The 11,899-nt window shown below is 36.5% G+C and overlaps 2 protein-coding genes across 2 annotated transcripts; one reads left to right on the forward strand and one right to left on the reverse strand.

Moving 5' to 3' along the window:
- Positions 1-4,722: 4,722 nt before the first annotated feature.
- LOC107813616 (vesicle-associated protein 4-1) lies at positions 4,723-8,668 on the forward strand. Its single transcript, XM_016638901.2, has 7 exons — positions 4,723-5,238; positions 5,397-5,467; positions 6,215-6,296; positions 6,387-6,505; positions 7,948-8,025; positions 8,110-8,229; positions 8,328-8,668. The coding sequence occupies exons 1-7, from the start codon at positions 4,983-4,985 to the stop codon at positions 8,385-8,387; spliced, it is 786 nt and encodes a 261-aa protein (XP_016494387.2). The 5' UTR covers positions 4,723-4,982; the 3' UTR covers positions 8,388-8,668.
- A 645-nt stretch (positions 8,669-9,313) lies between these two features.
- Positions 9,314-11,647, reverse strand: LOC107813615 (uncharacterized). Its single transcript, XM_016638900.2, has 2 exons — positions 10,948-11,647; positions 9,314-9,937 (listed from the first exon to the last, which is right to left on the reverse strand). Exons 1-2 carry the CDS (start codon positions 11,407-11,409, stop codon positions 9,578-9,580), a joined length of 822 nt encoding a protein of 273 aa, XP_016494386.1. The 5' UTR covers positions 11,410-11,647; the 3' UTR covers positions 9,314-9,577.
- Between the last annotated feature and the right edge of the window lie 252 nt (positions 11,648-11,899).

Below are 11,899 nucleotides of genomic sequence, written 5' to 3' on the forward strand. Positions count from 1 at the left end.
CACAGAACGTGTGGGGGGGGGCACTTACAGCTAACCGAATAATCAACCGTGTACCTCATAGTAAAACACAGTCCATTCCTTATGAAAAATGGAAAGGAAGGAAGCCCAGCTTGAAATACTTCAAAGTGTGGGGGTGTTTAGCTAAGGTACAAGTTCCTAAACCTAAAAGGGTTAAGATAGGTCCAAAAACGGTTGATTGTGTATTTATTGGATATGTAACCAATAGCAAGGCATATCGTTTTCTGGTTCATAAATCAGAAAATCCTGAGATTCACGTTAATATGATAATAGAATCAGATAATGCTGAATTCTTTGAAATTATTTATCCGTATAAAAAGGAAAATGAATTGACCTATCAAAAGTCAAAATGACCTCGGGAGGAAATAATAAATGATATGCCCAATGAGGAAAATCCGAGAAGAAGTAAACGTCAACGGACATCTACTTCATTCGGTCCAGATTTTCTGACTTTCCTGCTAGATAATGAGCCTCGTACCTTCAAGGAAGCAATGTCTTCCTCAGAAGCACAATATTGGAAAGAAGCTGTCAATAGTGAAATAGAATCCATATTGAGCAACCATACCTGGGAATTGGTTGATCTTCCTCCAGGTAACAAAAGGTTGGCTTCTAAATGGATTTTCAAGAAGAAAATGAAGGACGATGGTACTATTGACAAATACAAGGCAAGACTTGTTGTCAAAGGGTTTAGACAACGAGAAGGTCTTGACTATTTTGACACATACTCGCCAGTAACAAGAATTACATCCATTCGGATGCTAATAGCGTTAGCCGCCTTGTATGGTCTTCAAATCCATCAAATGAATGTAAAAACAACATTCTTAAATGGTGATCTTGAGGAAGAAATTTACATGAACCAACCTAAAGGGTTTGTGGTTCCGGGAAAAGAAAAGAAGGTGTGTAGACTTGTCAAGTCCCTTTATGGACTAAAACAAGCACCCAAGCAATGACATACGAAATTTGACCAAACAATGTTGTCAAATGGTTTTAAGATTAATGAATGTGATAAATGTGTTTACATTAAGAACGTTCCAAATCATATAGTCATTGTTTGCTTATATGTTGATGATATGCTAATAATGAGCAAAGACATTGCCGACATTCAAGCTACTAAACGTATGCTTGCTAGTAAGTTTGATATGAAAGACTTAGGAGTTGCCGATGTAATTCTAGGAATTAAAATCCAGAGGACTCCTCAAGGTCTAGCTTTGTCTCAGTCACATTACGTGAAAATGGTACTGGAAAAATTCAAACACTTGGAATTTAGAAGTGCAAGAACTCCAATTGACTTAAACCATCATCTTATAAAGAATAAAGGTGAAAGTACGTCTCAATTGGAGTATGCTCGTATGTTGGGAAGCTTAATGTACATCATGAACTGTACACGACATGATATAGCTTGTGCAATAAGTAAACTTAGTCGATTCACAGGTAATCCCAACAAACATCACTAGGTGGCAATGAAACGAGTTCTGGGATACTTGGAGTATACCCAAGACTACGCTTTGCACTACAATAAATATCCTGCGATTATCGAAGGATATAGTGATGCAAATTGGATAACCGGCTAAACAAAAACAAAGTCCACAAGTGGATATGTTTTTACTGTTGGTGGAGGAGCAGTATCTTGGAAATCTTCCAAACAGACGTGTATCTCTCATTCTACAATGGAATCAGAGTTTATAGCTTTGGATAAAGCCGGTGAAGAAGCTGAATGGCTTCGAAATTTCTTAGAAGACATTTCGTTCGGGCCAAAGCCTTTGGCTCCTATTTGCATACATTGCGATAGTGAGGCTGCAATAGGACGGGCAGGGAGCGTTATGTATAACGGAAAGTCTCGTCATATACGACGAAGACATAATACCGTTAGACAACTACTTTCTAGTGGAATTATCACTATTGATTATGTAAGATCAAAGGATAATGTTGCGGATCCACTTACAAAAGGCTTAACTAGAGAGGGAGTTGAGAAATCATCTAAGGGAATGGGACTATGGCCGAGGACAAGTCAACATGGCGGTAACTCTACCTAGAATTTTGGATGTTCCGAGATCTAGGTTCAAGGAGCTCAAACAAAGTTGTGATTGACCGGTTCAACATTGTCAAAATAAAATCTTTGGTCCATTCTCGTGATGAAGACAATGTTCAGTAACAAGGATAGACCTTTACACGTTCTTTAATGATTATCAAAGTTTGATGAGGTATCTATCAAATAGTGTCAATCTAAAGGATTACACGTTTAGGAATCACCTATGTAAGTGTGAAATGTAAGCCGCTTCAAGGAGAATTCTGTAAGGCCAGTTCTCTACGCACTTATGAGACCAGGCGGTGTTCATGGCTAAAATGAATACAACAATGAGAACCAAAAGACGGTTAAGGGTTGGTTGTGTGACATATGGTTGTCTAGGTATACACTAAAGTTCGACGGTTCAAAGATATCAAATCTACCGATTGACCGAGTATATCCGACATATGTTCACTACGGAAAGTTCAAAGGGAAACCTACTTATCCAGATGCAATTAATCCTTACTTGCAAAATCACATAGCTTTCATCTATGATCTTTCTTGATACAACCATTCCCATTCATGTGAGGGATTGTTGGACTTTAAGCCATTGGACTTTAAAGTAGAAGAAATGTGAATTGGAAATGGAGGGAAATAAAATGGAGGGAAAATGAAAAATATGAAGAAGTAAACTTTTGTCTTGTACTTTATCCCTCATTGGTGAGGGACAACCACATTTATGTGCTTATATATAGAATCACTTCTTAAAGCTCTTAAAAGGAGTTGAAGAGAATGAACCCTCGCGCCGTCGTCGTCGTCGTCGCTCGCTCGGCTCGGCTTTGGATTTGGATTTGTCAAACGATCGATAAGATTATTTTTTGGACAAAATTTATTTAATTATTTAATAATTAATTAAATGCCAAATCACTACTGAAAATATGCCAGAATCCTGCTGAAGATTCAGAGGGTCTCTCTGGCTGCGGTTCTATTGCGACCGCGGTGGAACCGCGACAGGCAGATTCAGAGAGCCTCTCTGACCGCGGTTCTGCCGCGGTCGCGGTAGAACCGCGGCAGGCAGCGTATTCTTCTGAAAATGCACTTTTTCCAGACACCTCTTCTGATAATTGCCTATAAATTCTGAGGCAAGGCTCCATTTTCGATATACGGAAAACACTCCAGAACTTCTTTCTTTCTGAATACACTGCATCCTAATTCGCAGTCTCTCTCTCTCAAATTCGTAAGTGTGATTTTGTTTCGTTCTTTGAGTTCGTTGGTATCCTGCAGTTTGTATTGCCACTGTTGCAGGAAGGTTTATTCCGTTTTATCCTGAGAGGATTTAATCCATTACCTTGGCAACGTGTGAGGGGGTTAAAATTCCTTAAGGACGCACAAGAAAATTGTGGACTCGGAATATTTCTTATTATTTACTATTTTTTGTTCCAGTTTTTCCTTCTAACAGTTTTTCTTTAGTTTCCTCCTAATTTTGTGTTTCCACACAGGATTGTTACCAGAAGGTAATAATATACTTGATGCTCATTGATAACATTGCTAACCAGTAGGTGTGCGTGGTCATTATGGTTTTTTGTCATTGGCTAACAGCCATATGCTGTGCCATTTCACATTCGTTGTCATGATAGTCTTCAACTGCACAAAAGTTGTGCCAAGAACTAGTAAGAATTGTGCCTACCATCCAATTCTTGTCGCATGACGAGATTACTCTATCACTCTATAAATGAAGGCTCGATAAGTGTTTTCACTTCATTCATATTATTGTTCCTCTTTCAAATCCATTCGAACTTACACACTCCTCACTCTTCAGCTATGCATTTTTTAATTTAATGATGTTTGTATGCATTTCGATTTTAGTGCTAGACACGTTTTCTTAATCTTTCTCACAAAAAAAAAATCAACTTTTATTCCTTGAATGTGTTTACTGATTTGAAATCACTTAAATTATGTCTGTTAATTATTGTGATTGAAAAAGATGATGTGGTTTCACGACAAAAATGAAATTTAATTATAAAACATATTTGATAGCAATAGTACTGGACTATATTTTTTTTTTCTGTGAGTTAAAGAAATTTAAGTGAAATGTGATGAATTTTAAAATATTAAATTTAAGATATAATCTGTGGATATAAAAAAGAAAACAAATTCCAAAAGATAATTATTAAAGTCAAAAAATTTATTTAAAGGGCTATGAGAGAAGTAAAAAATGTAGAAGGATTTTTAAATGACTTGGACTTGAAACTTTTACACTTTTAAATGCAAAAAGGGGAAGAAGAAGAAAGAAGAATATATGAAACTAAAATTTCTTTCAAAACATGCACATGGCATTGATTTTGAGCCGATCTCTAGATGATTGTTAAATATTAAACATAAAAAAATATTTACGTTATTTATCTTTCCTTCAAATATAAAAAATTCCATCTCCCGTCAATCTCAAAATTAACAACTCCGTCATGCTGTGTATTATATTATTATATAGGAGTATATGTAATAACTAATCATCCAGAAGAGATTGCAATAAATTAACAACTACTCCGGCAATGATGTTCAGGTTGTTAGGGTCGTGTAATTGTCAGCATAGGATGTTAATTTTGCAAGATTTTTTTTAGTAAATGTTTAAGGTAAGCGTGGACGGACATGAAAACAAAAGGAAAATGCAATTAAAACTGTGATTTGAAGTCCGAAAAAATGCGCTTGTTTCTGTGCACTTTCCACTTCGATCAAACTGCAACACTTTCTCCAGACAGTAAGTAACGACAATTTACGAATTACAACAAATCCACCCGAAGACTTGAATATAATTACAATACGTGACTTCTTTCTGACCTTAATAACATTTAAGTCAACGTGAAAGTTTTTCCTCACAAAGGACAATTCAACAAGTTGCCCTAATTTTTATGACCTGAAAATTGGAGAACTCCAGTAGAATTCCGGCCAAAAACTTCGCCCCATGGCCATCGCCGACCACCACAAGCCACATAGCTCCGACGGAAAGCTCTGGAAGCTTTGTCCTCTTTGGCAATCAGGAACTACCTCTTCATCTTCTTCGTCTACACAGAATCTTCACTCTCAGAATCACAGTCACCAAAACGGCGTCGGATCCAATAATTCTCGTTCTACTTCTTCCGTTACCTCAGTTGCCAGATCATTGCTTCCGGCTCGGCGTAGGCTTCGGCTCGATCCAGCTAACAATCTCTATTTTCCTTGTGCGTCGCCGTTGACTATCTTTGACTTTATTTATATTACTTTTTCATTTCCTTTTAGCTCAACAATTTTCGGTTTTTTTATGTCATGTAATTTCGTGTTGGAGTGTGAAGCAATTACGTTCTGCTTTTATTAAGATAATTTAATATTTTTTCGGCAGATGAACCGGGAAAGCAGGTGAAGAGTGCTGTAAAGATTAAGAACACTAGCAAATCTTATGTCGCATTTAAGGTAATTTATTTAAGGATCCTTTACGTAATAATTGGTGCTAGTAAGGTCTGTAATTTTCAGAAATCGCTTTTAATCTTATTAATTAATTTATGCGACCTGTGTCAAGTGTTTGGAATCTATAAATTGAAGGTGTTACATTAAAAAACACGAGAAAGAGACGCTAGTAGGAGGTGTAATTAATTTCCTAAGTGATTTTACCGTATCTGGATCTTCTGGATGGTTCATGTTGAACCAATAGTATCTACCTTCAAACCATTCGCATTTACTTTTTGTTGTGAAGCTTATTCCCATATCTCAAATTAGTCTGTTCTATGCTTTAGGGTCGAAGACTAGACCAAGACAAGTGAGCTAATGACAAAGCAGAATCTCAAGTACATTGATGTCGCAAAAGGGCGCTGGCTTAATATAATTATGTATCTTTCTGTAATCAAAAATCTAAAAAAGATAAAATAACGAAAATCATTTTTTTGCTGTGCAGTGAAGCTCCCTGATTTATAACTTTTGTCTTAAGTTCTTGAATTGACTATGCATCTTGCAAAGACTTTTCAAGTCTAAATTGTTGTTCTGGTATTCTTATGAATAATATAGCTGACCTTGTCTAGTTCAGGGTTGGAGCATAGCAGTTCTTGTTGTTATTTATGGAGGTTTAATTTCTGATTGCCTTCACAGTTCACACCATATAATTAGTGGTGTAAGTTTCTGATTATTGCCTTTTTTTTACCTTGATTCTTCCTTTTGCATTTCAAGTTTCAAACTACTGCACCAAAGAGCTGCTACATGCGACCTCCCGGAGGCATTCTCGAACCTGGTGAAAGCGTTATTGCCACTGGTAATTGGTTTGCCTAAGTTATCTTGTTTCCAGTATCTTTTTTGGATGTAGAAGATCAACTTATATTTGGATTTTGTGACTGAATGATAGTCTTCAAGTTTGTTGAGCACCCTGAGAACAACGAAAAGCCTGTAGATCAAAAGAGCAAGGTAAAGTTCAAGATCATGAGCTTGAAGGTTAAAGAAGGAACGGATTACGTACCTGAGTTGGTAAGCAACTGAACTTCCTAGGTCTTTTTAAAAGTGGCAATTTTATGGGTTTGCAGCATCTTTAACCACAAAGTAAGTTAGGGTATCGTGCTTCTTCAACTTTGAATACTCATCATGTGCAACACATTGATTTTCTTACTGATGATTCATGCATTTTAACTTAACACATTAACATGGAAAGGTGTATATGGACTTGTCTGGATCTTGGACATTTTTTTGTTTTTTGTCCTTTTGGTGCTGAAAGTCACGAGTTCTTTATTTGTCTATCTGTTCTATGTATTTTTCTTTATGTAAGGATGGACCCTGTCCTATCTTCCGAACATCTTTATGAAAATCAGCTGGGGATTATATTATTTACCGCTTATATAAATAGAGCATTTTATGGTAAGATGCAGGTAAATATGGAGCTCTATCATAGGTCGGCATTATTTGAAATGACATCTTCATGACATGCTCCTATATATCTATCTTATTAAATATGTTAATAATTTGTTAGAACTTAGAAGTAGTAAATTAGAATTTAGAAGAAGCTCGGATCTTTGGTACACCTTAATTTCAAGATAAAAAGTTCATCCAGGATGTATAGCTTATTTGTGGTGGCTGTATTCATGTAGTTCTGTGCTTGCTTGCTTCTTTGTCCTTCACTTAATCCAGGAGCTTCTCTTACCACCTTGGCTATGGTGACATAGCAGAAGCTCTTTCCAGTAGGCTTTGATTAAGAAAGGATATTTTAGCTGATTCCCGTCTTTTGAGTAGAGTAGCATTAAAAATTAGATAAGTTGCCTTTGGTATATTCCAAGAAAAGAATTGTTAAAATTGCATAGAGATGTGCTTGTAGTGTTGTCTTAAAATCATGACCTTCAGTACAAAAATATTTGATGATGTCTTCAAGGCAAAGCCTTCAGCAGATTTTGGAAAATCCTGTTCGATGCTTGATATGTACTTTCCTTTATTGTAAATTTAATCAGTTAGAACATCCTGAAAAAATGACATAGACTGTGAATACATGAAGTTATTGAGGTTTGGGGCTTTTACAATGTAGCTAGGAACAGTTGCTTTTGTCTGCAACTCCCAAGTTTGAAATGTTTCATCCTTTTTTAGGATCAAATTTAGGAGCATCAGAATGTCATACACAACCCATTTCTTCCTGTCCTGTCTTTGCGATAGTCAGGATTACTAAAGATTTTCTTTTCTTTCACCATCATTCTATACTCCCTTGGAAGGCAATCTTGGTGCAACATACTGTTTCTGACTTGGGTTCTCTCCTTGGAAAGCGATTGTGTATGTGCATTCCCAAAACTAAACGTGGGAATTTCGTGCCTCAGTTGCCACTGTGTGCGAAATCTGATGTGTAACTACAGAATATAAGTCTATAGTGTGACTCGAATTTGTTGTCAATAAATCCAACAGTGTTATAATCCTGTTGGTTTGTGTTGATGCAGTTTGATGAACAAAAGGATCAAGTGACTATTGAACGTGTCCTACGGGTGGTGTTCTTGGACCCGGAACGCCCTTCTCCGGTAAGAATTAGACATGTTACTGTTTATCTGCTTGTACAATTTGCTCCAAGTTCACTCTCCAACTAAATAACTTGATTGATTAAGGCACTGGAAAAGCTAAAACGTCAGTTGGCTGAAGCTGAGGCAGCATTAGAATCTCGCAAGAAACCTCCAGTTGAAACTGGACCAAAAGTTGTGGGAGAAGGTCTAGTAATAGATGAATGGGTAAGACTCTGTATGTGTAAATCAAGGCATGTATATTTCCATGTTCGATTCCTTTAGGCTCTAACTTTGTTTTTCTGCTTGCTCTTGTTCATCAATAGAAGGAGCGAAGGGAGAAGTACCTAGCTCGGCAGCAGGTTGAGGCTATTGATTCAGTGTAAAGCACTAGCGGATTTTAATGCACGTGTCTCTTTTGCCAAAATTGAAATGTTAAACCAGATCCATCCCTTTTCTGCTTTGGTTCTTTCGAAGGATGGTAGAGAAAAGGGCAGTGCGGTGCTTCTTGTAAAGAAAAATAATCAGTGGAGGTTTAGTTTCCCTTTCATGGGGTCTAAGTTTGTTATGTGATCGTTTGGCTGTATTCTTGTAGATATTGCATGTCTTTTTGCTAAAAACATATTCTTTTGGTGCCATAAAAATATAAAACTGAGTACTGCTCATGTAGCGGCTATGCTACCGAATGCTTCTTGTATGAGTTTCCCAGAGAGACAGAAACTAAAGTGTTCCTTAATATGGTAGGTAGTCTACATTTAACTTCATAGAAACTATTGAGAGCTTAAGGTTGGAAATTGGATGTTATCTTTAGGAGTTTCATGCACTTTGTAGCTGCTAGGAATTGGAATAATACAACTATACGATTTACAAAGATGCTTAATGTGGTAGTAAAACTCTTCGTCTGTTTAGGCGGTAATTGTGTAGACCGTCGTGTCCACTGAAAACAAAAAGGAATTGCATAGTACCATATTCCACCGTATAACTTTCTCGCATAAGCTTATAGAAAATCTAATTTCCTTGCAAAGATATCAAAGCTAGAGTGCTAGATTTCTATAAAGAACTCGGGAGGGAAAGACGCGAGGAAGTATTGCCTCTGCTTTTTGATCTATTAGTCCTGCGATGAATTTCCAACTGTACACAGAGAAGCACAATTTTTTACCAAACTAGTGCCAGCTAAGAAAGAAAAGAAAACGAAATTAGAAGTGCTAACCTAATTTGGTCATTAAATAAAGAAAAAAAAGCAAACCAAGGTGAAAGAATGCATTATGATCTATGCAGTCTTCAACCCAACAAACAAGTTGGAGAAAAGCAATTACACTAAAATATCTCTAGTCGCATTTTCTAATAATCCAATCACTTAGTACAAAGAAAGAATAAATATGTCAAACTGAAAAAAAAAAAAAAAGAGTTTTAAAAAAGAAACGGATAAAGAAGCTAACACCAACATTCACACACAACCTATACATAATGAACAAGTTTGTATCTGGAATGCTTCGCAAGAAATTTTGATAAGAAACTCATTACAAGCAATCCAACCAGTAACCAAAGAGTTTCAATCAGTAAATCATCAAACTATTCAGAGATTTTCCGGCAATTTAAAGTTCTGTGATCCACAAATTTGATGAGAGCCATTTTCGACAAAGAGAGCTACGCCACATTTGCTACTATTGAAGCCATCCCAAAGAGAGAAATTGACAGTTCCAGAGATCGTCTTCTTTGCAGTAATATCCTTGACTGAACAGAGCTTTTCCAGCTTCCTAACAACATAGTCATTTGCAAGCATTTTTCCTTTGTTTTCTCCCGTAGCGCAATCAGTCACCAAACCGCATTCGTACAGAGCAATCATGATATTGACACCATTGTTGTCCACCTTACTCCTCAGAGATCCTAATAGGGATACTTGCAATGACTCTGCTGTTGGCCTCTCGAATGTCGCCTGTTAATATGTCTTTTGCAACATTAGCAACTGAGAGAGTTTTGATTATGGAGCAGCTTCTCTTCCAATTTATAATCAGTAAGTACATGTGTTGGATATATCATAGGAGGCTGACAATACCACTTACCTAGGAGGATGACTTGTAGACTTACCACTATAATTTACTAACATTTTGTAGTTATGAGAGTCCTAATAGCGACCAATATTTTCAATATAAAATGTAGCCATATATAGGAAAAACCACTAAAGTTTCAATAAATATTAAATTCTGACCCATAATTTCAAAATTATACTAAGCTCAGTTTAAAACCTAAAGACTGAATACATCAAATTTTAAATCATGAATCCGCCTTCCAATTGACACGTATTTTCATAAGAGGTGGTCCATATGGAATTGTACTAATCCAATGAATGCAAAAGAGTCTAATGACAGTAGTTAAACTAAACTGTACCAATTCAATAAAATTCTTTATCAGAATAATGTGTTGAGGTCAAATTTTAGTTACTTTTTCTTGATATCCAAATGATCAAATTATCTTGGATTGCACATATTAGCTTATCATTTCCAGTAGACTGTAACTTGGTGCAAGATCATGACGAATTAAATCAATCCCACATTAATTTGAATCTAACATAAAAATTCTCCGTATCAACTACGATTGTTTTTTATCAGACGGAATAACCAATACAAATTGGTAATACAAAACATGGTTTGATTTTGAAGATTAATTATAAGATCGTGAAGAAAGATAAAGATTTTTTTTTCTGTTTCCCGCCCGGTAGGGCCCAATTCGGGGGAAACGCTCCTACCAAGTATTTTTCCATACCCAGAGCTCAAACCCGAAACCTTTGATTGAGGGAAGAACAGTCTCATTCACTGCACCACATCTTTTGGTACGTTGGCAACACCAAAATGCACCATTTTATTTATTATATAAATCTACTAATGATTCCATGTATGATCAAAAGCAAATCCTTTTAAAATCAACAATATGGTAACAAGAACAAACCTGGAAGGAAGGAGCAGGAAATCTGGGGGCAGATTTGATGCAAGAGAAGAGAGCTTCGTGTTCATTGGCAACACATTGAGCTCGTCCTTGGACCACAATTTGTGGAGTAAACATTGTATCAAGATTTAAGGCCTCAACATAAGCCTTCTGTTTAACGGTCCATAAACTAGACCCAAATGGATCTTTCCAGCCCATATAATCCCAGTAATCCACATGATATGCCAACAAAATCACCGGCATCTCCAGGTTAAAATCGCCTCTTCCTATCCTCGAAAACAACAGCTCCGCCTCAGGTGAGGTGGCGCAGCCCTGTGATGAGAATAACTCCACCACCACTGGCCCGCACCGTTTCTGCTCCTCCGCCGTTAAGTCTGCCGTTGCATTGTCGTTAGAGGTCTGGTGGTGTTTGGAAGAAGAATGAGAAGAGCCTTTGCCGAAGCAAGTGAAGAGACGGCGCGCCATTCTTGACGTGTCGTCTCAACCTGGCGATGCCTTAAGGGAGATTAGAATGAAATGTGCCGATGAATAATTTGTTGCCTTTTTTTTGGTTTTGTTTAAATAATTTTTATGTGGTGTTGAAGAAGAAGAATGATAAAAAGAGAGAAACTAAAAAGGAAAGCGTAGAATTGTAGAAATACGAGGAGACGGTGAAGAGAAAAAGGCGGCGGAACAAGTGCTTACAATGGTGTGCTATTGATATCTTTATTACAAAAAACGATTCCTTTGCTCTTCTTTTGTTTTCTTCTATATAAGAAAAAAAATGAAAATTATTATATTTTCTTATTGATGGAAACAAAAGAAGAGTAATTGCAATCAAGGTTTCCATAAAAGTGTAGCACATGAAATGTGAATTAGATATACGATAGATATTGTTATATAAATAAAAATGTAATAAGCATAAAGATTTTTATCTTATTATAAATAAAAATTTAATATTTAAATGAAGAAGAAT

Source organism: Nicotiana tabacum, chromosome 10 (assembly GCF_000715075.1).
Source record: "Nicotiana tabacum cultivar K326 chromosome 10, ASM71507v2, whole genome shotgun sequence".
NCBI classification, from domain to species: Eukaryota; Viridiplantae; Streptophyta; class Magnoliopsida; order Solanales; family Solanaceae; genus Nicotiana; species Nicotiana tabacum.